This window comes from Dufourea novaeangliae, unplaced genomic scaffold (genome assembly GCF_001272555.1).
Source record: "Dufourea novaeangliae isolate 0120121106 unplaced genomic scaffold, ASM127255v1 scaffold48, whole genome shotgun sequence".
In the NCBI taxonomy this organism is placed as follows: domain Eukaryota; kingdom Metazoa; phylum Arthropoda; class Insecta; order Hymenoptera; family Halictidae; genus Dufourea; species Dufourea novaeangliae.
In genome coordinates this window covers 218,592-246,302 of record NW_015373938.1, presented here as the reverse complement: position 1 = coordinate 246,302, position 27,711 = coordinate 218,592, and the positions used below count along the sequence as shown (strand labels likewise).

Sequence of the window (27,711 nt, the reverse complement as noted above, 5' to 3'; positions counted from 1 at the left end):
GGCGTCTATCGGTCGATTGCATAATAAACGTCACGGTTTTCCAGCGTGTCTTATTTCGCCCACTTTCTAACCCGTTTCTCGTTCGATAATTAATTCCTGGTCTGTTAAATATTTGTATTTCTAAACGGTGTTACATCTAACCCCGACCGTTCAAAGAGTACGAAGAAATAATATTTACATAATTTTATATACAGGGTGTGGCATTTATGTTGACACACAGAGATATCATAAAAACAAAACATTTCATAAGAAAGTATTTTACACAAAAGTTGTTCGATTTTGAGGGGGAAAGAGAATGGACATTATTTATCTTTAATCTGGTGAACGTTTCGAAAATCATTTAATCGACAACTTCGTTTTTTTAAAATGAATAAAAGAACTTTTTAAAAAAATAGAATAAAGAAACGTTTCAGACAAAAATTATGTTTTTTTTTGCGTAGTTTAATGATTTGTTGAAAGAAATTTAGGTATCCCTGTAAAAAAACGAAGTTGACCTTCCAATGACCTTCGAAACGTTTACCAGATTAAAAACAAATAATGTTGTAAACTTTTGTCTGAAAACAAATTTTTTCGAAAGTGATTTTTTCAAAAATTGTACCTGCCTAGAAAAAAACGGTTTACAGAAACGTCTGGTAACGGTTACGACGTAGGAAAAACGTTATAATTCGTTGAATAGTGTAACAAACAAGTACAACGGACTCTTACGATATTGCCGCGGCCGCGGTTATGGGATAGTAGTAAAATTCTCGAAAACGGCAATTCGTCGAGAGTCCACTTCGTGGCGATGGCATGCGCAACGTGGTGGGAGAGTAAAATTGTGTGCGTAAAAGTACGTGTGCAGGGGAAATGCTCCGCGTGGCAATAGGCCACGCGGCATTACCATAAGAGTCCACCGTAGATTAACAAATCCTCGATGCCTTACAAAAATAGAAAAAAAAAAAAAAAAAATCCTCAGTGCCTTACTAAAATAGAAAAAAAAAACTAATCCTCGGTGCCTTCCTAAAATAGAAAAAAAAAACTAATCCTCGGTGCCTTCCTAAAATAGAAAAAAAGAAAACAAATCCTCGGTGCCTTACTAAAATAGAAAAAAAAATACACTTTTGTTCCAGGACAATCCATGTCACCAGAATCATCAAGGGAGACATAAAATGCCAGTGGACTGTGCAAAGTGAGTCAGTGGTGGTTCGGACATCTTCGGATCGTCGGCCATCTATCAGATCGTCGGCCATCTATCCGATGGACGAGGGGGAAATGCAATGAAAGAATGTGACAGAGGGTCGTCGGGCTCGATGAGAAGGCACAGCGACGATGTGGATCTGAAGGGAACAAGAAGAGGACGAAGGTGTCTGCTGCGTGTCGCGCAAAGTGACGAATAGATGTGCGAAAGATGCCACGACCGTCGAGGGACACATACGGCGACCAGAAGCCACCTTATTCTTATATTTCCCTGACCGCGATGGCGATTTGGTCGTCGAGGGACAAGATGCTGCCGCTCGCTGAGATCTACAAGTTCATCGCGGATCGGTTCCCCTACTACCGGAAGGACACACGGAGATGGCAGAATTCACTGAGGCACAATCTGTCGTTCAACGACTGCTTCATCAAGGTTCGTAATCTGTTTGGGTTCATTTGATACTGAGGGGACAAGTGGTTCTGAGAGAAATGTGTTTGGATTCTGTGACGATGGAGCTGAGAGTGTAAGGTTCAAATCAAGCGGGCTGACTCGGTTTAATCTATCAGGCTGTTCCTTTTAATCTACTAGGAAGGTACATAGTGTATCTATGGGAATTGGGGCTGACTGGGGTTAATCTATCAGGCTGTCTCTTTTAGTCTACTAGGAAGGTACATAGTGTATCTATGGGAATTGGGGCTGACTGGGGTTAATCTATCAGGCTGTCTCTTTTAGTCTACTAGGAAGGTACATAGTGTATCTATGGGAATTGGGGCTGACTGGGGTTAATCTATCAGGCTGTCTCTTTTAGTCTACTAGGAAGGTACATAGTGTATCTATGGGAATTGGGGCTGACTGGGGTTAATCTATCAGGCTGTCTCTTTTAGTCTACTAGGAAGGTACATAGTGTATCTATGGGAATTGGGGCTGACTGGGGTTAATCTATCAGGCTGTCTCTTTTAGTCTACTAGGAAGGTACATAGTGTATCTATGGGAATTGGGGCTGACTGGGGTTAATCTATCAGGCTGTCTCTTTTAGTCTACTAGGAAGGTACATAGTGTATCTATGGGAATTGGGGCTGACTGGGGTTAATCTATCAGGCTGTCTCTTTTAGTCTACTAGGAAGGTACATAGTGTATCTATGGGAATTGGGGCTGACTGGGGTTAATCTATCAGGCTGTCTCTTTTAGTCTACTAGGAAGGTACATAGTGTATCTATGGGAATTGGGGCTGACTGGGGTTAATCTATCAGGCTGTCTCTTTTAGTCTACTAGGAAGGTACATAGTGTATCTATGGGAATTGGGGCTGACTGGGGTTAATCTATCAGGCTGTCTCTTTTAGTCTACTAGGAAGGTACATAGTGTATCTATGGGAATTGGGGCTGACTGGGGTTAATCTATCAGGCTGTCTCTTTTAGTCTACTAGGAAGGTACATAGTGTATCTATGGGAATTGGGGCTGACTGGGGTTAATCTATCAGGCTGTCTCTTTTAGTCTACTAGGAAGGTACATAGTGTATCTATGGGAATTGGGGCTGACTGGGGTTAATCTATCAGGCTGTCCCTTTTGATCTGCTAAGAAGATTCATAGTAAATTGTGTAGGGACTTGGACTGACTGGGTTTAATCTATCAGGTTGTTTCTTTTAATTTAGCTAGAAGATCTACAGTATATGTATAGAATTACGGGTATACATGAATGATAGTATGCGTTTTGATTCTCTGTCAATGAGACTGAAAATAAGAACTGGTAGATTTATTTCTAACTGTAGGATTGAACTGATTGAATGAATCTATCAGGCTGTTTCCTTTAATCTGCTAAATATATCTGTAATAGTAGGTATAAACATATGGTAGAATGTGTATTTTGTTTCTTTGAGAACAGCCTCTTTCTTTGAATCTTTTACATAGATAACAAGTTCATGGTTTTCCAAAAAAATAATACTGACGAAACCTAATGAATATATTGTTTATTAATGCGCCTAATATACTCAAGTGTTATCTTAATAATATCTGTTTATCCTAAAAAGAAATTTCAGTTGATTTTCCAGCATTAATCACCTTGAACTTGAATAAAAACGTTGAGACTCGAATATATATTTTTGAAGTCGAAATATTATGGAACAATGGCGATGATACAAAGCGACGTGGCGACTAATAATTGCTTTCCGGTTGGTAACCGCGCGATTGGACCGGAAGATAAAGAAAACGGGAACATGATTAATGGAACACGATTCTTCTCTCTGGCTTGAAGTCATTGTTTGCTCGAGGTGTCTAATAAGCGTAAGGAAGTAGATTTTCACACTTCATTTTTTAACCCTTCGAATGTATGGAGAAAACACGAGAAACTTCAATCTAAACGCGAAAGAACAGTAAAAGAAGTACTTTAAATAGCTAATTAAGAATAATAAGAGCTTAAACCATTTCCAAAAAGGAATATAAAAATTGGTACATTCAAAATGCAAGTGAGGACTCTTTTGCAAGATAATTATTATCAAAATATTTATCTTTTTGATGATAGTATGTTAGTTAAAATATTGAAGATCAAAATTCTAATGAGAGAAATTTCTTATGACACAATTTTCACCTCCATTTTCAACAATGTTTCGTTTTGCGATCAGTATTTTAAGATTGAATATTTATGTTTAATGACCTTGAATCTGAAATGTTTATCGAAATGATTCCAATTAAATTGAAGCAGGTTTACGCATAATAATTATCGGTAGATTGAAATTCTCTCGTATGACCTTATTTAGGCAACGATACGATCTCGTACAAATTGCACTGTACGAATGGAACTTTGTACTGGTGCATGTAGATTTTATCGAATTATGTCGATCGTTTTATTCGCTTACGCTCAAAAGTGAAAGTGAATTGGCCGTGCAGCGTGGTCCAAGATGGCGGCGTGTTTATCTTTGATTGGCAGAAATCAAGTGCTGGAAAAATGAGTTTCTGGATTAATAACGTGTATAGTATTACCTGAACTGAAAATAACTCAAAACAGGTGCAAAATTTGATATACATGTAATTTATATATAGAGTGCACAAAATAAGAGTTTAAAAAATATTTAACGTGTACAAAACGAAAAGACGTGAATTTTTAAGATAAATTGAACGATTATTAGATTATATCAAAGTGTATTAGATTATATTAAAGTGTATTAGATTACACTACATTTAATTTCTAAATATATGTAATGTAATGGAAATTGTATATGCAGGGTATACAAAATAACAGATACAAATTTTCGGAGTAAGTACAAAACGTACTTGGATATATTTTTTAAACAAATTTCGGAATTATTAGATTCTATTTACTATTATGTATTTGTAACGAAATGAAAAACATACGATATTTTTAAAACATGTCGCTGATCTTCAGTCTCGACGTTATTTTTACGATACAAAACGCGGGAAAATATTGTCAGTTTAAAAATTGAGTGGAAAAGATGTTATACATATCAAAACTTCTACTACTTCACCTATGACATTTTGAGTGGAAACAAATTTGAAAAATGTGTTTTTTGAGATTAATGTGCAATACAATCACCGATACTTTGAACGATCATGTTTCATTTTTTTTTAAGTTTGTCGCTGTGTTTTATTTAAAATTACTCCAAATTTTCGTTAAGGAATACGTAGAAATCTGACAAAACTCCGACAAAACGACTAAAATTATTTTAGAACAAAATCTATTTATAATAAAAAAAATGAATGTTTATTATATGTAAATGCATAAAATTCATATTTTATCAAAGATTCCACCAAATATTTGGTTTGCAAATCGTAAACTCTGTATTTTGTATACCTGGTACTTAATTGTTCTGTTTGCAAAAACGAAAATAAAATTTCCGGGAACGAAAATAAAATATCCAAAAATGAAAATAAAATTTACAAAAACGGAAATAAAATTGCGAAAAAGTCGAATAACGTTACTTTTCCTAAACTGAAACATTTATTGGCGAAAAGTTAGCAGCAACGTAAAGGGAAGGTAATACAATTTCGTGATCCTTCAGCAGGGCGATCGCGTTCCTCATCGATTTAGGTCGAGGCAGGTGCGAAACAGATGGTCGGGAGCTAGAGAGCGAGAACCGATGCAGCATTGCGCCATTAACTACAGAAATTTGCATGTTTTTCAAATTAAATTTCACGTGTCTTGTGCTTTACACTTTGTTAAGCACCTTAACGATTTCTTTATTCATTTTTAATAAGCCACGAATAATTTAGATACTTCATTTCTTTATAATATAGTTACATTGTATAAATAGAGTTATTATACTTATTTTTTTATTCGCATTTTATAGCAGAGTTTTATTCGAATAATACGTGACAAACGACAAAACGATTTGATTTTTATGTACTATTATTATATTTTACTAAATTTCATGAAATTTTTCTCTTTTATGTTATAATTACTACTCATTAATATAGTTATAATAAGTATTAAGTGTGTCAATAAGTAGTTTATTTGTCTTTTTTTTTTAAATAATAACCCCTTAATAATATTCGTTAATATTCACCGACACACTCCGCCATATTACGAAGCACGGGGCGGGAAATGCTTGGAATTTAAAATATGTTAATTTCTTAAATTTTAAAATGTATCAGATGTATAATTCTAAATTTGTCTGTACTGTTTCTCAATTGACCATTCCTTTAATATTATAATGTCGAATCAAATATAAATTAATATACATAACCTTTGTTAAATTGATCCGCTAAGTGAGTATTAGGTTATGTAATGTGATGTGTGAATGTGTTCCCGTTGCTATGAAGATAAGTTCGAAAATTTTAGTACAAAACTTGTGCTTCACGTTAATGTAAGTGTCGCTTTACTAGTAAACGTATATCTGGTGGATATAAAATACACTGTTGTGACGTTTTAACCTTCATTCGGACAGAAGAAATGTTGAGGTTCTTTTATCATTTCATAATGAACAATATACATAATAATATACATATAATAAATAACTAAAAATTTAAGGTTGCTATTTTTCTAAATAAATAACCCGAATTAGAAGAAGTAAAATATTTCAGAGTTATTAATTTCAGCTATTCTGTACTGATTGTGAGAGCACCTGAGGCTCTTCTTCATTCTAGCCTAATGAAGGTTAATAATTTTTACAAAAGTTCACGAACCAGTTATTTTCACTGATTCGATAGTTTCAGTGTTAACTCTCCATTGTCACATGGGTCAAATTGACCAAGAATTCGACTTTTAAATAAAATATCTTTGATGCATCATTGAAAACGATACTACTGGCGCCATGTACTAATACTTTCAGGTGTTCTAAAAAGCGTCTTTTCGGAATTTTGTTATTTTCCTTCAAGAATTTTTGTAAACATGATGAAATTGTCAATATTAATTTTTAACCATAAAGATATAATTTACAATGTTCAAACTAGATCTCAGAATTTTTTGCTATTTATTGTAAGAAGTATTGATTGGAACACTGGCTTGGGTCAAATTGGTGTAATGTGACAACTAAAATACGTTTGAGAAAGGAGGTCTGACATCCAAATATCCCGAAACGATCAAATATCTCAGAAATAACGCATTTCTAATAAAAATGGTTCAGACAAAAGTTTTAAGGTTTTAAAAGTCCTATCGGACGGTAATATCTGTTTGACTTTGAGTGGAGGGATCAAGGTCATGTCAAGGTCAACATAATTATTTTAAACGGAACACCTCATTTTTTTCTTATGCAGTATTATAGCTGACGACGAGACCTTCTCAAATCACTAGTTGGTGACCTCTCTACTCCACTTGACACACCCTGAGTAATGCTAATGCTGATGACACTAGATAATCGACAGCTCATAACTCAATAAATTGAAATCGAGAAAAGGTCATCAACCAGTGTTTCGGAAAGGTCTCGTCATCAGCTCTAACACTGAATAGTGAAATATGGGGTATCCCATTTAAAAAAACGGTGCTGAACTTGACGTGACCTTAACCCCTCCACTCAAGGTCAAACAAATATGACCATTCAATAGAATTTCTAAAACCTTAAAGCTTTTGTCTCAAACATGTTTTCCAGGAATGCTTTGTTTTCGAGATATTCGACGGTTCTCTGATTTCTGGAGGACCCTGTACAGTAAATCCTCGATGAGTGTTCGAAGGCTCCACAACACTGATAAGGAAAGCCTTAGCACAGTGATTAAGCTAGTTCAAGAAATATTTAATCTTCAGTACCGAGGAGCCTTCGAGCACTCATCGAGGATTTGCTGTATAACCGTGAACCACAGTCAATATCCCCCACACAGCGCCGTCCGAAAACACTGAAACCTACGATAATTGTCCTTTCCAGGTCCCACGTGGTCCCCACCGGCCCGGCAAAGGCGCCTACTGGGCTCTGCACCCGGCCGCGCTCTCGATGTTCGAGAACGGCTCGTTGCTCCGTCGTCGGAAGCGTTTCAAGCTTCACAAACCGGACAAGGAGCTTCTGAAGTCTGAACTACAAGCCCTGGCCTCGGCTATGCCGCCGCCCCACTCGGAATCATCCCCGGTGCTCACCATAAACCCAAGTGTCCAGACGAGCAGCCTAACTGTAGCGAACCTTCATCGTCTTCGGGACGATCTTCTCCGCTGGGAGCTACAGGAACGTCGTCTGACCATGACCTCCAGTGGCAACAGTTCGCCAGGCTTCGCAGCGCCCGAGCCTGGGTCCAGTTACTACCTCCTCTCGCCAGAGGTGCGACAGAGACTGACTGGGACTGATGAGATCCTCCGTGGATACGAGAACAACCTCCTTCAGACTGGGAACTGGAGCTTCCCTGGGTTCCAGGTGTCCCCATATGTCTCCCAGCTGTCGTACTTCCAGACAGAGCTACCTGACAGACAGATCTGTCCAGGGTCCACGGAACCAGGTGGCGAGAAAACCGAGTCCAGACCGTTTCTGGACGTCCCCAGAAGCTCCAGCGTGGAGGTCTCCGATGGGAAACTTGGGTCCCATGTGGCGATGGACGCTGTCACCCATGGGCAGACCAGCATCCAACCGGAGCAGAAGAAGAAGAAGAAACCGTTCACTATAGAGAATATCATTGCGCCCGACGAGGAACAGATATCGAGGAATCTGGAGGACGGGAAAAGGGGACATCTTCTTGCGCCCAGGCCACTGTACGCTGGGGGATTCTCGTTTGGGCTGTCCGCTGCGAAGGTCCCCTATGAAACTGCGACCTGAATCCTGATTGGACCGTGTGGAAGGCTTGTGACCGCGGGAATCGAGACGTGACACGTGTGGAATTCGAGTGGATTTATCGTGGTTTTGTGGATCCTTTTTGGTTGGTGGCTTTATGGGAATTGGTGGGCTTATCATCCTCCTCCAGGACCCCTGGAGGAAGCAAGATAGCGGACGTCAGGTGACTCGATGGACGTTACGGGTCGAGGACAAGCGACGGTGGATTTAAAAGTTGGGGTTGTGCCGCTTTTGGGGGTCGGTCGGGACCCCTTTGGGGAATTTCTTGGCTGCAGGAAATCAGTGTACTGGCTAACCTCTGGGGATAGAGGTTAGGTGATCGGTTTTTGATTTTGTGCTTTTTCTTTGTTTTGGATTTTAATGGGTTTTTAAGAAAGTTATTTCGATGTGTGCAAATTGTGTAGTTTAATGAAGTGATTTATTATTTTACTGCGATTCCAAAGTTTGAGGTTGGATATTTTTCGGAATGGAGGTACACTACCGCTCATGTCTTCGAAGAAAGGTTTACTGTTTTTCATTTTACATCTCAATCTAGTAATTTTTTTTTTATATTATACAAATTGTGCTTGTCTTATATTCCTTATGGTAGACAAAATTAATTATTGTGACAAATCTGAAGCATATTTTCTGGTTAAGTGTATTAAGGTACGTTTCCACGTAACACATTAGAAATGTTTGCGTTCTTTTACTAAAGGTACGACTTCACGTGACAGTAAATCGTGACTTACGGACATGACACTGAAGGTACGTTTCCACGTGGTAGTAAATCGTGACTTTTACGGACATGACACTGAAGGTATGTTTTCACGTTACAATAAATCGTGATTTTCACGATTACGATAGTAAAGGTACGCTTCCACGTGAGAATAAATCGTGACTTCCACGGTCACGATAGTAAAGGTACGTTTCCACGTGGCAGTAAATCGTGACTTTTACGGACATGACACTGAAGGTATGTTTTCACGTTACAATAAATCGTGACATTCAAGGTTATGATAGTAAAGGTACGTTTCCACGCGCGAATAAATCGTGACTTCCACGGTCACGGTAGTAAAGGTACGTTTCCACGTGGCAGTAAATCGTAACTTTTACTGTCACTTGAGAACGTACCCTTATTGTGGTCATATGGATGGTCAACATGTATGAGCGATAGTGTACAATATCGGCCAAAAGTATAGAACATGATCTGATAATTGAAGGAAGCAGAAAATATTATTCCACAAAGATTTGATGAAAGTAATATGATAAAACCGACTTTTGAAATGATTTGTAGTGATTCTGGGACTTTGATTATACATGCCCGTGATAATGAAAGTTTCCTAAGTCAATGAAATATTTTGCAAAAATACTTACACCGTGAACTAATGTAACACGAAGTAAGTAATACGTTGAATTTTTTTTTTTAGATGCTTGACTTATACCACTAGCATAACCATTGGCACGTATCGTTAAAAAATAATGACTTACTGTTCCATCGATCGTCAACTCTGGCGTCGTACTTTTGCCTGGTAGTGTGTGTACGAATGGAATATTTCAGGTTCAAGAAGTTTCTAGAGTCCGAAAAAATTCTAAAATAATCTTGTAGTATAAAAAAAATTCACGAAAAAATACGATCTACGATAAAGATCACAGATCTTTGGACCATGACCTAGATATTCAGCTCTTCTAATTTCTTCCGTACGGAAACTTCGATTTCAACGCACAATTCCAATAATTCAAAATTTTTTAATTTTAACACATTTTCTGCAGTTAAGAGATTTCGACGTTTAACCCTCGAAATCGGGGTACGACCATTTCTTTTTCCGGTGGAAAACGAGAAAAACCGACACAGTCTTTCTACTTCAGCTGTAACAGACTTAAATATCGACTCGGTGTGTGGGTGTACATAAAAAAAGTTACTCAGTATTTATCTAACGGCGTAGATCGAACGTTTGTGTTCGCGTATTTTTTTTTTTTTTTTAGAGATCTATCGAATCGCCGGCTTTTATTTCGAATCCGGGAATATTCGAAAGTTTCACCCTTCCATGTTAACTGACCGGGGCAAGAAGAAGAAAAAAGAAATGATAGTTAGTCTTTTCCTCCTCCTTTCTTGACATAATTCAACAAATAGCTTTCTCTTAGAATGCAACTGTATTCGAGAGAATCGACGACCATCGAATGTAACAAACGCTATAGAATTCGTTTAAAATTGAGGCGATTTGTTAAAATAGGTGTATCACGTGACCCGCCATTTTGTTTTGGCGCGAATTCCGAGGCGTTTTCCGAGGTTTTTCTCAACATTTTACACTGTTTTTATTCGACACAAGTTGCTAGAAGATGTTTTTTCAATGTAAATTGTAGTCCAGTTTTCGTGAAAAAAGAAAACAAATGGCGGATTATTTACTGATATTTACGCCTGAATGATTCGGAGGACGATGAGGAAAACGGGAGAAGTGATAGGTGAAAGGTGTAAAACGATAAATTGAATATAATAATATATTTAAAGTATAGCAACATATTTAACGGACAGAAACATGGCGGTTTCTATTGTAATATTGCATCGTGTGACCAGTTTTCCGTGCGAACACAGAATAGATTGGAGAACCACGCGATTGAATAATGGAATACTTAAAAGTGCAGGGACGAGTATTTGAATGATATTCAAAAACAATTTAGAAATGTTTTGGAAATCTCGATACATTTGATACTGCGGTGAAATCTCCATTATCCGAACTAAGAGAATCACGTGACCAGAAGAATTTTTACAGACACAAAATCAATTTACGAAAAATGTTGCTGAAAGGAAGTGACAAATTTGAAAAAAAAAGAAAAATGAAAGAAAAGGCTGATTTTATATTATGTAGGTTATAATTTGTATAAAATAGAGGCTCATGTAATATGGGGTGTTCAAAAAGTAACTAAATGAATTTTTTTACCAGTGTCTTTTGTGATGAGAAATTATTAAATAATCGTCACAATTTCTAAAAATTTGTTAGATTTCAGCGATTAGAAGTAATTAAATAATTATCAGAATGTAAAAAATTGAAAACAGGGAAAAACATAAATGAACATAGAATTTATTAAATACAGTTTATTTTTTAAATTTTATAATAGGACCAAGACAAAATAAATTCAAAGCTGAAGTAAGAAATGAGAGACCTTAAAAAGAATTAGTAAAAACTAAAAAATAAGTACAGAATCCTCTCGATTACCGTCCCGAACTGGGGTCCGCGCCGGGACAATAATCGTGTAGAACAAACCAGACGATAATCGAGACAAGTCTGTAATAAGAAAATATGAAAATAAAATAAAGCCATTAAAAACGTAATCGTTTAATTTTGAAACACCCTGTATATTTCAAGCATTATCATTTCGAACAATGGAGACTTCACTGTACCAAAAACAAAAAAGACAAAATAAAATCTATTGGAGTTTCACAATGAAACCAAAAAAGCACCAAGTATCAATTCCCTAAAGCAAAGTATTCGAGGTTACGTAAAGGATTAGGAGAGTGCTCGAGAAATACACTGTGAAGTGATAAGTAAAACGTAAAAGTATACCTGATAAACGCATAAAGATACTCAACGAAACCGTAAGATACGTAAAGATACTTTACACGTGTTATTATAGGTAATTACAGTTTGGCAGCGATCGTGCAGCGCTCGAAGCATGTGTTCGTGGTGTGAACCGAAAAAAATGGTTCCCCAAGATCGATGAACGCGTTCGGAAACTCGGAGGATTTACACTGGAAAATCGAAACTATCCGTGAAACGACGAGTTCTTAACTATTACTTAATAGCCCCTGTAGTCACTCTATCCTCCCTCATAGATAATTGTAGTTGGATCAGCTGCTCGTTGGAGATCAGATAAAGATCGATGAAAATTACGTCAATTGCGAAGAAAAAAATCTTTAACGGTTTGTCGAAGATCATGGAAGAGTATAGATCATTCTTACTGTTTAACACTTCGTGGGCAATGTGGGTCGTTGACGATCCAAGGAAAATCCAATTTTTCTTCAACTTTGCTTGGAATTTTTATTTCTATTGAAAAAAAAGAGTTATTTAACAGCTTCAAGATATGTACATAACCTCTTAACGAACGATTGTATACCGTAATAATGACTTTGATAAGTTCCCCAGAATTTTGTCAGATTTTTTTATAACCTCAAAACAATAACAAAAATGAGACTTGGATGTTACTAACCCAGTTTGCCTGCGTAGTGTGAAGAAATATGTGTCGACTAAAAAATGGCGACGATTGTGACGTTATTGACGGTGAAAAAAGTGGATGCTTCAGCTTTGGTTGAATCAACTGTTCGTCTGAGATCACGAATCTGTACCGATTATGCTTATTGTATTTAAAAAATGGCGTCGATTAGCGAAGAATGTGATGATGAGGATCGTTGAATCAACTGTTTGCTGAAGATCACGAAAGAATGTGGTTCGGAAAAATGGCGTCGATAGTAATGTCATTGACAGTGAGGGAAATGACCTTGAACGGCCAGTTGAAGTTCAGTCCGACTGTACCATAACCTATAAGGTTAAATTTTGGAGGCTCTCGATGAAACGATCGCCACTTTAATGAAATTTCCTTCTTTTTTATGAGAAGTAATATTTATGAATTGGAATAATTTATGAATTTTTCACATTACGTATTTTTTTTTTTAGAAAAAATTAAGCTTGCCATATGAACAGTTTAAACAATTCGAAACGAAAATTAAAATTTTGTTCTTTGAGTGCAGTGTCAGTTGGACGAATCAGTAATGGCCTTTAATGTCGACTTTTCATTTCAGTCTACAGGAACATGAAAAAAAAAACAGAATATTTTAGAAAAAATATCTTTCAAATTGATCGTTGGAAAACTACTTTTTTTCCAATTTGAATGAATAGTTGCAAGTGGATTTTATTTTGTCGTTGGTTTGAAAATATGATAATTTGGGTAATAATTGAAGCGTCTCGAAATATCAATCGATCTTTCGATTTTTCGAAAAAAAAAGTGTTCGATCTTCTGTTTAGAGCGAGCGTTCTACAACGAATTTTTTTATATCTCTGCCTGTTAAAAACGATTTCCTTGAAATAATATTGTACTACTTGCGAGTCCATCGAACGAGAATCGTCCGCGAATGACTTAACGAATGATCTGCAAGCGCAATTATAATTAATGTACTCGATCGTACTTACACGAAGACGCCCGTAAATGTAAACGTTGCTTCGTGGTTAAATAAATTATTGTATATACCTGAAGAAATTGTGTTGGTTTCGTTGCTTTGCCTGTTTTGAACAAACTTCAATCTACACTTTTACAGAGGAAATATTTTATTGAACTTCAAATCGATATTTAGTTTAAATAGAAAATAAAAAGGAAAGATTTACTTATATTTTTGTCCATAATATTGATTTAGTTTTTTCGACTAATAATTTCACGACACGATTTAGAAAATCGAAGTAACTGATTAAAGGTTTAGATGAAGTATTCGAATAATTGAAAATAGAATTCATTGAACTTCAGATAATTCTGATAGATTCAAACTCTGATATATGTATTGAGATAATTGAACTTTCAGACAATTCAAATAGTTGTTCCTTTCAATTTTGAAACATACGAATGATAAAACGTATTCAATTCTTGAAACCTTGTATGATAGTAATAAAAATCCAAAGAATTGATCTGTCAAATAATAAAACGAATACGGACAAACCATATTCATTTACTGAAATTTTCTGTCAATAGAAATTCATATAACCAAGTATGTATTCACGTAATTAAACACTGAATATATCGATGTTCAAACAATTTAGGTAATTATTATACTTTTCAAAATTCTGAAAATTCAAATTCTAAGATTTTTTATTATTAGAAATTGAGGAAATCAATCCTCCCACTAACAGGACATAGATACAGATATTCAATTACTAAAACTTTCTCTTAATAAAAACTCAAATAATAATCAAGAATTCGAATAACTGAACATTCAATAAATACTTACATCGATATTCAGACAACTTAGATAATTATTCTTCCAATTTCCGAAACGTAGAGACAATAAAAATAGAGATTCTAAAATTTTTTCTAATCAAAATTGCAGACAATGAATTTTTAAATACTAGAACGCGTACGGATATTTAATTACTAAAACTTTCTCCCAATAGAAGTTCCAATAATAATCAACTGTTCGGATAATTCACCTCTAAACAATACACATTATCGATCTTTCGATCATCAAAACGTCCAGGTAATAAAGCATTCTATTAATAAAACTTGAAGTAACCAAGTTTCCTCCTCATTGAAAAGTTCTTTTTTTTTCCATTTTGTTCGATTCCGTTGGACAGAGGCGGCATCGATATCAAGCGAGCCGCCATCTTGTATTTTTCAAACTCTTCTCTTTGCGAACGTTACGGCTATTGAGCCTTGTCAAAGTCCACAAAAGCGATCCCTACCGCGAAGATACGTGCTTGCGTTAAGCTGCGTCTACGCTATATAAAAAAAGAGTGGTATGTAACAATTTCTGTACAACTTTGCTATACAACAGGCTTTAATAACTTGGTACAAAATTATACCTTTTGGACAGGTCTGCAAAAAGTTTGTATAACATTTCACATCTCATTATGAATAATGGTGTTACACTTGATGGATAACATGTAACTTGCGATTATATACCACGAAAATTGTTATTTAACATTTTTCTTTCTGTTTCTCTAACATGTTTTATAATATTGCTGTGTAACTTGTTATGCTATTTAGTGTAGACGCAGCTTTACTCGTGCACAAGCGATACGATGCAATAGCCCATTATAATCGACGTTGCAGTGTCAGCATTCAGCAGAGGCGCATTGTGTCGGCACTCGCAACCAGCAATCTCGTTTCAATGCATCGTATGGTCTGTCCATGACTGACTATGATCCCTTAACTGTTGTTAACGATAGATTCGATAGAAATCATCCTTTTATTAAGGTTTTCACAGATTTTGATTACCTTCGTGGTATCTACAGGCTGTTCAATCTAACGGTATTCACGATTTTTCAACCGATTACAACAATTTAATAACAAAAATTATTAACTAAAATTTATTCGTTTTATGTGGATAATGTGTGGCGATAACAAACATTTTGAAAATGCATTTCTTTCATAGTGATCCAAGGTTTTACAAAACGGAACTAAATACGTAATTTTATATTTATTTATAGATGGACAGAAATTCTCATCAGAACAATTTATTTTACTTCTACAAGTTATTGTTTTTACCACCAAAAATAGTCCAAGAAATTCAACGTGTTTTTAATTTACAGTGGAGGTAAATAACAGAGGCCTCAACACGTTGAAAAAATGTCATAGAATGAGATGGAATTTTAAAACATAATTTTATTAAGTCAAGATACTGAAGTTTCTATTTTTTAACCCTCTGCACTCGGAATTTTTAATTTTCCATACATTTTGTCCCTTCAGAGGGGACAGTCGAATGCAAAGCGTTAATACTTGTTTATGTTGGATTTTCCCCATTTGTTCATAACACTTACAATTTTTCAATATTGTTTTTAAAATTCGCATATAACTTTTAAAGTTTACGATATAAAATTACTTAAATAAAATTTTCATTTACATACATTTAAGCTTAATTTAGATTTAAAATTCTTGGATACTAGTTGAAAATTCTATTTGATTCGTTTATCCATTAATATTTAATTTTACTAAAATCCACTCGACAAACATGGCGTCCACGTTAAATCCATTAAACCAATTTACCGAATGTCCTTTACCAAACATCAACCTAACCAATCATTGCAATGTATCAAAGAATTATAATTCACAGACACAGGTCAGTTAATATTTGTAAATTCACAACATCGGTGATGGCTTCACCGTGTCGAATCACGAACGACGGGGTGAAAAAAGGTGACGTCGAGATTGTTTTCGTAATTGGTCGATTGAAACGCGAGATAATTAATACGGAATAACTGAGCAGAACTATCGAGGTACTGGAACAGAGGGAGACCGTAGGTGAAGGGGAAAAGGGGGGGGGGTGCAGTGGACGAGCGAGAGAAAGAGGGAAAGAAAAAAGAAATTCTTCCTTTATGGCGTTTAATGGGATTCTTCGCACTTCGGCCGGGCCTCCGACAAAGGGCCAATTTTGTGTTCGGGCCGCAGGACCTCCTACCAAATTAGAAAGCTCCGGGATGATTTATCGGCGAAGGATATTAAATTAGAAGGAATTTCGAGCCCGGAAAGTAGCAAGCTCGTACTTTTTCGCTTAATAGCAATAATTGCCCTGGCACGGCGAAACATTGGAAGCAATTTTTAATACCTTATTTACGAGCGCATACGAATTCCTTACCTGTTTTTCTTTTTTCATGAATATGGTCCTTTAAAGTCTCAGGACTTGCATATCGATCTTTCTGTAGATCATTTCGATAAAAAAAAAATCGTTCGATACTTTTTGTATTAGATGTACCGTTGAGTAATCCAATATTTTCTTAGTAAGACTGTAATGTAGTTTAAATTCGGCACTGTTTCCCGCCATTTCGCGCGAAAAATGGCGTTCAAACGATTCGAAAATAAAATAACGTATTAATACCATTATTTGAAATATTATAATTATTGAAATTAATGGTGATCACAGGCATGAAAGTAATTATCACATAAAATAGCATGTTATTTGAAATAATATTTCAAATAGTATCATTCCAGAAGTGCCCAGGTCTGCAACCAACTGACCCAGCCTTGTATGTACACATTCTTTAACATCTTCTTCACACTACAAACCTATTTCAAGGCTGAAAAATGCAAAATTGAAAAAATTATGATATTTTTTTAAAAGAAGCCAACTTGCTAAAAGTGCTAAAAAAAATACGATTTATTGAAACAATAAAATTATAAATATAGGTTCCTACTGCGAAAAAGATTATAAAGAATATGTATTGGGTTAGTTCGTTGAACATTTCTTGAGTTACACTCCCATATCCAGATAGCACATGACGTCTTGCAGACGGCTTAAAGGCGTCTTAGACCTAAAATAGCCCTAAATTAGGTGTCTTCGAGGCATCATGTGCTATCTGGGTATTGATGGATCTGTCGTGAAAATAAAAAATTTTTTATTCAGTTTAACTGTCCAAGAAAGTTTCAAAGTTTAATAATTTCTTGGCAAGAAACTCTCAAAAATTCATTCATTTTTACCTCGTTTAGACCAGGCACCCCCTTTAAAGGGTTACTATCATTTTTCCATAAATCCACCCAATTCACCGACTATATGGACCACCCCGTGGATCAAAACGGGTCGAAAGGAGAGCCAACAAAAGCAGGAAGTCTTGTACGGCGACAATAAAAGCTGGAATCGCGTGATACAAACGTGCGACTTTAATAGGGTATCGAACAGAGAGTAGAAAAAAAAAATGTCGAAAGAAACAAAGAAAACGACCAGTGGAATGAACAGGGGGTGGGGGCAAGGAGAGGAAAGCGCGGAGGAACAGGCGTGTCCGTGAATTAAGTGGAAAAACGTGTCGATTTCACGCACGGCACTGAATTAAGAGCACAAAAGGCAACGGTTTAAAAGGGGCTTTGTCCTCGCAAATGGGAAACCGTCGGAGACAGGGCATCCAGAGGCGAGGATACGCCGTTGTTATCAATACGATTATACCGTAATCTCGATAGCCCTGCGAGATTTAATAACGAATCGATGATCGTTGGTGGTCCCAAGGGCCGTCACCCCTCGTTCCCACTCGCTCATCAAGTGTCTTCTGGAACGTCACGGAAGCCCTGTAATCTTCCGTGTCTTTCCGACCAACCTGTTGAAAGAACGTTTATGGTTGTTAACGCCGGTGTTGTTTTATCTATGAAACTATCGGATAGAAAACGCTCGTTTTTATCTTGGAAGTCGTTTGTGAAATGTTCATCCGTAATTCTGTAGTACGCCATCGTTCGGTTTACAGCAAGATTTATACCTTAAATAATCTTGTTCGAGACAGAGGTTGCCCTTGGCTTGTAGCATGAAGTCAGATTCGTGGCGACTATATGAAAATGGATTGAACAAACAGAAATATTAGTCGTTTTCTTTTAGTCAAAGTGGAACACTGGTTTGATGATATTAATATTTAAGTTTTAGGGTAAGTAGTACAATTGTGATAAGTAGACGAATTCCTTTTGTTTCTGGGGAATTATTGGTGATAAAGTCATTCTGGAGACTGTAGACGTCGAGGAAATCATGGGGCAGGGGTTAAAACGAATATCCTGCAATATTTTAGTAATTGAGATAACTAGATTGCGGATTTTATGCATTTATAGACTCTAGAGCTCTGTGAAATATAGTAGAAGACAAAAGTTTCGTTGAATGCAACGACTTTTCTATTTTATTTTTAACTCAATAATATACATAAGAGAAGATAGAAATTCCTATTTTTGTTCTTGTCTTCAAGAATTGCTTTTTAAAATGTTATTTTGCATAAAAAAATCCGCAGGCTAGACATGACAAATGAACTTGTAGATACAGACTCCTCTCGATTATTGTCCCGCACAGAGGCAATTGTTCTTAAAGTCCTTGGAAATACAGCTTTATCATGTAACTGATCTTAATAATTAAAAAACAAATTTTTATATGAAATTTCATCCCATCTTATTCACTATTCAATCTTCGATTTCCATTAAAACGAAAGTCTAAAAATATAACTAACTATAAAGGTTTGTAAGTATTTATACAGGTCGAACATATTTTATTATTATTACCACTATAACTTTCGATTTAAAATCGAGATGTTTTCTTTCATTATGCATTCATAGTTATGTATGAAAATAAAGATCGGCATTTCAAGACTCTTCCAGTTTATACAAAAATTATTTATTGTTATTATAATAACAGATTATAATTTCGCAGTGTATGTCATTGATAAAAGAAAATAATAAACATTTCAAGAAATACAGATACAACTGCGTATAGACCAGATGTAGTTAATAAAAAAAAAAAACCAGATGTCGATGGCCTCCCTCGGAGTGGTCGTAAAACCTTTGGAGAACCGAGTGATAAACAATTTAGGTTCTGTTAGCTGGTAAATACCATTCACCCCTTAGGGGACATTGATTTCAAAGTCAGTTACTCGCGAGCGTCCGTGTATTCCACATCGATGGAAGTGTTTCGAAATACAGTGCTTACAATTTTACATATTTTCTATTTTTCCTCTTATTTTCTTTTTCTTTATTTCTGTTACATTTTTTTATAACCGATATACGCATTATTCCCTTGAATGTCAGTGTTTCGTTTTTATTTTTTCATGTGTTTTTATTTAAAAAGTGTGCAAAATACTCGGAATTACATCAAGGAAGACGAATAATAGTTTTGGGAAGTCTACGTACGTGAGTAGAGCCGAGTTTAAATTTATTTAACACTAAAATTACCAGCATTGAATGTATGCTAAGTTAAATTATGTAATATATTAATACGTGTAATATATAATACAATATAGCTTAGTATGCTATAAGAAATTAGAGGTTAACATAAATTCCGATGAAAGTATCTCTAGGATTTCAGTAATTGTGAAATACAAAATCTGAAATCCGTCGTTTTAACGGGTTCAGTATATGAGTTTTTTAATTTTGTATTTTAACCGTGGGAATGGCAGATTAATGTACACAGGAGAATTGTTAGGATAATTTACAGTTATACAAGTGACTCATATTTCCGAAATAACAATAAAACCCTACTGTTCTATCTTAAGTTTGTATCCCTTTGAATGAAATTATTTCAAATTTTAAAATGGTAATTGTTATTGAGAAATGAAAACTACGTTGGATATTACTAAAAATAAATGTTTTAAAATGTAATACCTATCAAAATATAGTATAATTTTCCTTTTGGGTTATATGTATAGCTAATATGTATACAGTAGACGAGAAAGTTTACTTCGATATTACTAAAAAAAAAATATTTAAAAACGTAATACTTAACGAAACATAATTTTCATTTTGGTTTATGTAGACGTGAGGAGAACAGTAGGGTTAAATATGACAATTTTAATGCAAATCCTATTTATCTACACTTTTTATCTTTACTTTGGCCATCCTTTTGTGGTACATTTTTCGTCGTCTTAGAACGAATCTTCATAACAATACAACGGAAGTAAGATTACAGTAGAAAATAATTAGGAAAATTAAGACCCACGAACTTTTATTCAATTAATTTGACATTTGTCTGGCATTTCGACAATAATTCGAAGACGTTCAATCCATCGACGGTGGATCTCGATTAAACTTGCTCGTAAAATATCAAGGAAAGTGGATCAAAGTGAATTGATTTATTACAGTTTCTTTATAAAAATATGTCAGTTGTTGGTGTATTGAAAAAAAAATGTAATTTTATTGAATCTGTAGCATATCTCTTATTTCTTTTATGCAGCAAAAACGAGTAGCGATCCCCTAATTGCTTTAACGTAAATAACGTTACAATAGAGAAAATTCAGCAAAACAGGAACTATTCAAGTCATATTTATTATTTAATTAACTTAATATTTGCTTATAAACCCTGACGAAAATTGAAGAACGCTCAGTCTTGTCGCTACCGACGGTGGATCAATCATCGGTGTCAAGGAAAGAAGATCCAAAGAGGATCAATTTAGTTTCTCTACAAAAACAAAGTCAAATGTTAGCATCTTATGGGAAAGACGTCAATTCATCTTTATAAAAACAACCTCATGGAAAAAACGTTAATTTATCAAACCTGTAGCACTTTTTTCGTGAGTTTGGCCCAACAAGACCGCCCACAGTAACAATCCCCTAATCGCTTCAGGTAGCAGCAGTCAAGGTAGAAAATGATCGTTTTCGATTCTACAGCTTTGGAAATTGTTAAATTAAGTTGATATTAATTGTTTCACGTAAAAATACCTGCGCAAGAGCTGCAAAATCGAAAATTATAATTTTCTGACTTTAAAACAAAGTTATTCTTAAATAATTGTAAGTCGAAGTTACCCCAACTTACAAAAAAACTGACAAAACACAATCAGATCCAGTAGAATCACACTTTTTATTCATTAATCTGACATTTTTCTCGTGAAACTCAACAACAATTGGGCCAATTTATGCAGAAAGCTACCAACCCTCAATGATCTGAAATCAAGTTTTAGTTTGAAGATTGTAATTTTTAACAGAAATCTAGCTTTTCTTTAATAGGTAGGAATATTTTATTTCTTATTGTTGTTTTACAATGTTCAATGGATTATGTAATAGTGCGTTGTATGATTAATATTATTTTAAATTTCCAAAATGAATTTCAATATTATTGTACATTTTAAATAGTTAATTTTATATTTAATTTTCTATAGCTTGGTAGTTTTAATAATTGTATAATATTGATAATATTTTGCAAAATGAAGATCACAAAATTATGGAATTTGTGCTGGGTTTAACTAATTTTTTGTCATTTTCAGGGTTGGTAGGTTTCTGCGTAACTTTTCCCAATTGACAACTGCCTCAGTCCCGTCGCTACCAACGCTGTGGCTGTTTATTAAATCATCGTCCGTAAACTGTGAAGGAAAGATGTAACATCCAAATTGGATTAATGAAATTTCTTTATGAAAGCAAAGTCAACACTTAGTATCCCATAGAAAGGAGCTCAATTCACCGAACCTATAATTTGTACTGGTATACTTCAATATATTGGGTTAAGATGCCTATACATTTTCAATGTGAAAAACTGAATCCGTTAATTTCTTTGAGATCCCATTTCAAATTAAATGAAACGTTTGGAAGGAAAAACAAACGATTGTATGGTAAATAATTTTTATTCTCCACAATTTTCACAAGTATTTTCACATTTTGCAAATAATGCAGCAAATTCTATCAACTTGGGGTTCATTTTAGTCGCCATAATACCCTTGACAAGCAATACAGAAATTATTCTTTATTAAATTCAGTAAGTTATAACGTCTACTAGTTTAGCATCTTACCCCAACATCATTTAGGCATTTTACCCTAATGTGTTGGGGAAGATGTCATGCTCGATAAGGAAGTCAAATTGAATCCAATCATTTATGCGAAAGTTAGAATAAATCAGAAGCTTGACGCTGTTGATAACACCTTTTTTTAGTAAAATACAAAATATCAGGCGCCAGCAAAAAATTCTTATTCGCGTTAAAATGTAACCTTGTTCGATACACAGATATATTGGAGGTTATGGTTTTACTTGTTATGGTCTTTACTTGTCTTATAGATGTGACGATATCAAAATAGATTCAACAAACAGAAATTGTTTACTATGAGTCAAAGTGAAGTATTAGTTTGCTGATATTAATATTTAACTTTTAGAATAAATGTACAATTACGATAAGTACACGAATTCCTTTTGTTTCTGAGGAATTATTGATGATAAAGTAATACTGGAGACTGCAGACATCAATGAAAGGATAGGGCAAGGGGTTAAAACAAATACCTAGCAACATTTTAGTAATGGACATAACTAGACTGTGGATTTTATGAATTTATAGACTCTAGAGCTCTGTAGAATACAGTAAAAGACAAAACTTTCGTCAAAGCAACGACTTTCCTATTTTATTCTTATTGTTTTTTTGTTTTAGTTACAACAATGCCCCGTCAGTATGAAAGAAAAACAACGCGTCAAAGCTGTTTTTATTTAAATCAAATGTAATAAATGGCATGTGTTTTAATCCCCTTTTATCCCCGGGGATCATTTTATACACATACATTACAAAATGTTCCTTAAGTATGCCTTCAAAGAAATGTGAATAAAAAATATAATTGATCAGGTACCTAAATTTTATTTAAGCCAATGATAAGATAGATAGGCTAACTTACAAAAATTACTTTACTTTTATGTAAATAATGAGCATCTGTATTTTTTATATAAATAACACCTTAAAGGGATCGTTTTAGACACCTTTCCCCTATATCTATGCCAAGGGCAGCAGGGTAACATCTTCAAAGTGGATTAATGAAATTTCGTATGTAGCGACGGTAGCCCCGGTATTCGTCTCTTCTGGCAAGCCAACGATAATAGTATAAAGGAGACGAAGAATGAGGAGAAGAAGAAGAGGAACAAGAAGAAGGCCGTGGCGGTCGTGTGCGTCGAGTGGCAGGAAGAAAACGGGCGTAAGTACCGAGACCGGTCATTATTTATGCCATTATAGCTCAGTCTGGCCGGTTGCTTGCTTGCTTGCTTGGTTGCTTGAGCCGCCGCGTAAGCCCCGAACGTGGCCGAGCTACACGACTTAACGAGCCTTCCTCTTCGCTCGAGACCCTGATAAAAGGACTACCTTCGGACCGCCTCTCGACGATCGCGAACGCTACTCTCTTCTTCTTCTTCATCCTTCTCGCCATCTCTTCACCCTTCCACCATAAACCCTACCTGTGTGTGTGTGTGTGTGTGTTCGGTTCTGTTTTGTTTTTTACTCGTTCTCTGTTCTTCCACTCTTTCTTCCGTCATTATTAGTCTTCTTCTGTTTTCCGCCTTGAAAACAGCGGCAGCGTGTTGTTCGTTCGCGGCCGCGTTTCTGTTTAGATGATTGATATCGGCGAAACGATCGTCGAAGATGTTACCCCGCTAGGACGATGAAGAATGGAGTCCGTCCTTTTCATACACACGTCCACCCTCCCCCCTCCTCTGCCCCTGCAACCGTCACTGTTGATTTGCATTTACCGTGGTACGCGATCGCTCTGCCATCTGGATATCACGGATCCTTTGCGTTTTGTCCCCTGTCGGAACTCGTTTGCCAGTGAGGGATCGGAGGCGGGGATGCTTTCCTTCACGATTTTCAGGCAATGAGAATCTTTTAATCAGGGTTGGGCTGACTTTTGTTGAAATAATACGTAGTCATGGGTGTAGATGAGAAAAGGTAGGGGGCAATTGCCCCACAAACACCCTAGAAGGAAGAAACTGGCCTTTTTCCTGGTGTAGAGATGAAAAATGTGATGTTTTACCTAGTCTAGAGGGGAAAAGTGGCCTTTTCCGTATCTTAGAGGGGAAAATTTACATGTTCCCTACCTTAAAGGGAAAGAAGTGGCTTTTTTCCCACCCTAGATGGGAAAAAGTGGCCATTTCCCTACTCTACAGGAGAAAAGTAGTCTTTTCCCTATCCTAGAGGGAGCCAAATTTACCTTTTCCTTACCCTAAAGGGTGCAAAGTGGTCTTTTTCTACCCTACAGGGGAACACAGTGGCCTTTTCCCTATTTTAGAGAAGAAAAGTAGCCTTTTCCCTAGTCTAGAGGGGGCCTAATTTATCTTCTCCTTACCCTAGAAGGGACAAAGTGGTATTTTGCTACCCTACGAGAACACAGTGGCCTTTTCCCTACCCTAGAGGAGAAAATTGGTTTTTTCCCTATCCTAGAGGGGGGGAGGGGATTTACCTTTTCCCTACTCTAGAGGGGAAAAAGTGGCCTTTTCCCTAACCCTAGAGGGAAAAAAGGGGTCTTTTCCGTACTCTAGAGGAGAAACGTGGCCTTTTCCTTAACCCTAGAGGGGAAAAGTAGCCTTTTCCCTATCCAAGAAGAGGGGAAATTTACCTTTTCCCTACCTCAGAGGGGAAAAGTGGTCTTTCTTCTACCCTAGGCAAACACAGAGGCCTTTTCCCTACTCTAGATGAGAAAAGTGGCCTTGTCCCTTTCCTAGAGGGGAAAAATGGCCTTTCCCCTACCCTAGCATAATGTGACGAATATATGTATTTTCGACTTAAGACCCCTAATACTTTTTTAAAGGAGATACTAGGTTGCATCGATTAATGAAAAGAAAACGTAATTTTATATAAAACAATTAAGGTGACTTTAATTTCTTATTAAATAAAGTAGCTTTTTGCTCATTTTTTTCGATTGGAATTTGTTGTCACACGATTACTGGCTAGTATGGATGGAGAATTTCATCTCATATAAGAACATGCAAATTTTTAATACGTTGTTTAAATAAAGATATTTTCAGTGATTCCTTTATTTTGTCATCCATATGGAAGTAATTTCGTTTCGATCAGTTCGATGAAATACCTTTCCGCAGGGATGCTGTTAGGTTTGTTGGAAAGTCTGCCGTATTTTAAGCCGCCCTTTTCATTCACCGTCGGGCGGTGGAAGGTCTGATAATTAGGTGAACGGTCAAGGTGGGTCCGTTTTGACCCTTGACAAAATTCACGACTTGTTATAAAGTAAGTTTTCCTAGCACATTATTTTCGCTATATATTAAACTTTATTTTTCATAATTTACCGTTAATTGGAAGTCAAATAGCAGAATATCTGACATTCAGAAAAGAAATAGATAGGTATCTTTAAATTAAAGTGGATAATTGCCTTAAATTCACCCAGTTCCGTCATTGGATGGTTATCTTATGTTATAATATGTTCACTTTTTTTCTTTAATTTGCAATAACTTCAACTTTCACCCATTTTTTTTAAACAGCACCTTTTTGGTGGTCAAATCAATTTCTTTAATATAAGAATTTTCCTTTTAATGTAAATAGGATTTGAAAAAACGACGATGTAATGTTTTATGTAATTGTTTTTTTTTGGTATTCGAGTGGAGTGCATTATATAGTACTCGTAAATTTTCTAGAGTATGATGAATAGGTTGCTATCTAAAAGTTTACAGTCACTTTAAGATTCTATAGCGTGATAAAAGCCTGGGAAATTGGGTTGTAGCATTGTACATTTTACCATCCATGTCCCAGTTTACAGAAACCATGAAAATTTATTTCAATAACGATCAGGTTTACTAATACTTTTCCAGCTGCGTGGGTCATGTACGACCCACTCTATACTTTGCATTTAGGTCGTCAATGTTTCACCTTCAAATCTGACCTCATACTTTCGAAGATGCGTCAGTACATTGTTTTCGAAAATGTATCGTAAGATTAATTTTATAATTTCTTTTTAAAAAGTTTTATTTACGATCTAACTAAAATTATTGAACTCAATATGACTCAAAACGAAGATTACAGATTCTAGTTAATAGAATTAATTTCTTTTTAACTATACTTATTTATATCTCAACTTAACTAAAGAGTTAACTAAAACTTTAACTAAGTGGTCAAGTTGCTAATTTATTTTCACATTAAAATTTAATATTACAATTCTGTTGGATTACCAACCTTCCGAAGTGAATATCGTTTATACGTCTCTAAGACCTTGGGTTATAGGTGACGATTGACCCAGGGGCAAAATTTGATAATCTGCATTTTAAGGGTTAAATAATTAACACTATAAGTACAGTAGAGTCTCCTGTATTCGAATACCCTAATATTCTAATGTTCTACTATCCGAACACTTATATTTCCACATTAGTTCGGATAATGGAGGTTCTACTCTACATTATATCATAGACTGCGAATGTTTATGCATTCCTACCATCTCCTAGTTGCAGAACATATTAAACCAAAGTTTTAAACCAAGTTTGGTAATATTTTCATGTTATTAGAACTATAATAATGTCCCTAGTACAGGATTTAAAGCTCTATCCACATTTAATCCTTTTCAACATTTTGCGTCTTCCGTAGTCCACTAATGAATTACGTACCGTCGGAACACTCTATCGTACCCAACAGCAAAAAAAGTCCAAAAACATCACCTTCGACCAAATAATCTCTTTCACCAGTGAACACGTTAAATTCCATTAACCCTTGGAAAAATGACGGTTTTGTTGTCAACTCCGTTTGGACCCCCATGCATTATACTCCTTCTAAAAACATTTTTGAACAAATTCCCTGGTCAATTGACTTTCCTTTTATATCACTCACATATAAAACACATATGACAGAAGCTGTTAAATTCTGCAAAATTCTAAAAAAATCAGGTCAAAATGACCCAGTCGTCATCGTCCAGGGATTAAAGATCCCATAGAATTACCCCAAGTATTTCAAACATCAGAGATAAAAATTAAATTGTTTCACTCACTTTCGATTTTCATACATAATTAATAATATCGCTTTTCGTTTGGGTCTCGTTCATTGATTCCTTCACGGTGATCCATTCGAATTATCGAAAATATCTTCCTATAGGAAACCCAGATAACGAAGTCCTCCACTTTCTTCGCAGTTTCGTTTCGAAACATGCGATCTCTGGAAATTCATTCGCGCTTCGTTCACGCGCTGGCGGGCGTTAATGGTTTTTAAAAAAAAAAACGTTATATTTCCAATATTTTTTCAAAACAAAGTTTAACGAAAACTTTATTGGAAAAATCCTTGAAGGTATTTATTGTGAAAAAATGTTACTTCTCTAAGAAGCTTTTTTTAAATATGAAATCTTAACTGAAAGTTGGATTAATTCTTTAGGGGAATAATTTTAACAAATTTAATTCCCGACAAAAGGAGCGAAAAAAGATAAAAATCCGTTGCGAATTCACCGAATTACGGAATTTTTTTCGTGGGGCGGGTCGGTTCGGGCGAAACGGCCGCGAACGTGTT

The 27,711-nt window shown here is 35.6% G+C and overlaps 1 protein-coding gene across 1 annotated transcript; it reads left to right on the top strand.

The window, feature by feature from the left end:
- Positions 1-1,387: 1,387 nt before the first annotated feature.
- On the top strand, positions 1,388-8,353 carry LOC107185591 (forkhead box protein A2-like). The gene is made up of 2 exons (XM_015573310.1): positions 1,388-1,606; positions 7,481-8,353. Exons 1-2 carry the CDS (start codon positions 1,388-1,390, stop codon positions 8,351-8,353), a joined length of 1,092 nt encoding a protein of 363 aa, XP_015428796.1.
- The last annotated feature ends 19,358 nt before the right edge of the window (positions 8,354-27,711 follow it).

Bases quoted from the DNA above. Each gene is read 5' to 3' on its own strand.
- LOC107185591 (XM_015573310.1), top strand. From the start codon at position 1,388: ATGCCACGACCGTCGAGGGACACATACGGCGACCAGAAGCCACCTTAT. The intron at 1,607-7,480 runs GTTCGTAATCTG...TGTCCTTTCCAG, and splicing joins TCAACGACTGCTTCATCAAG to GTCCCACGTGGTCCCCACCG.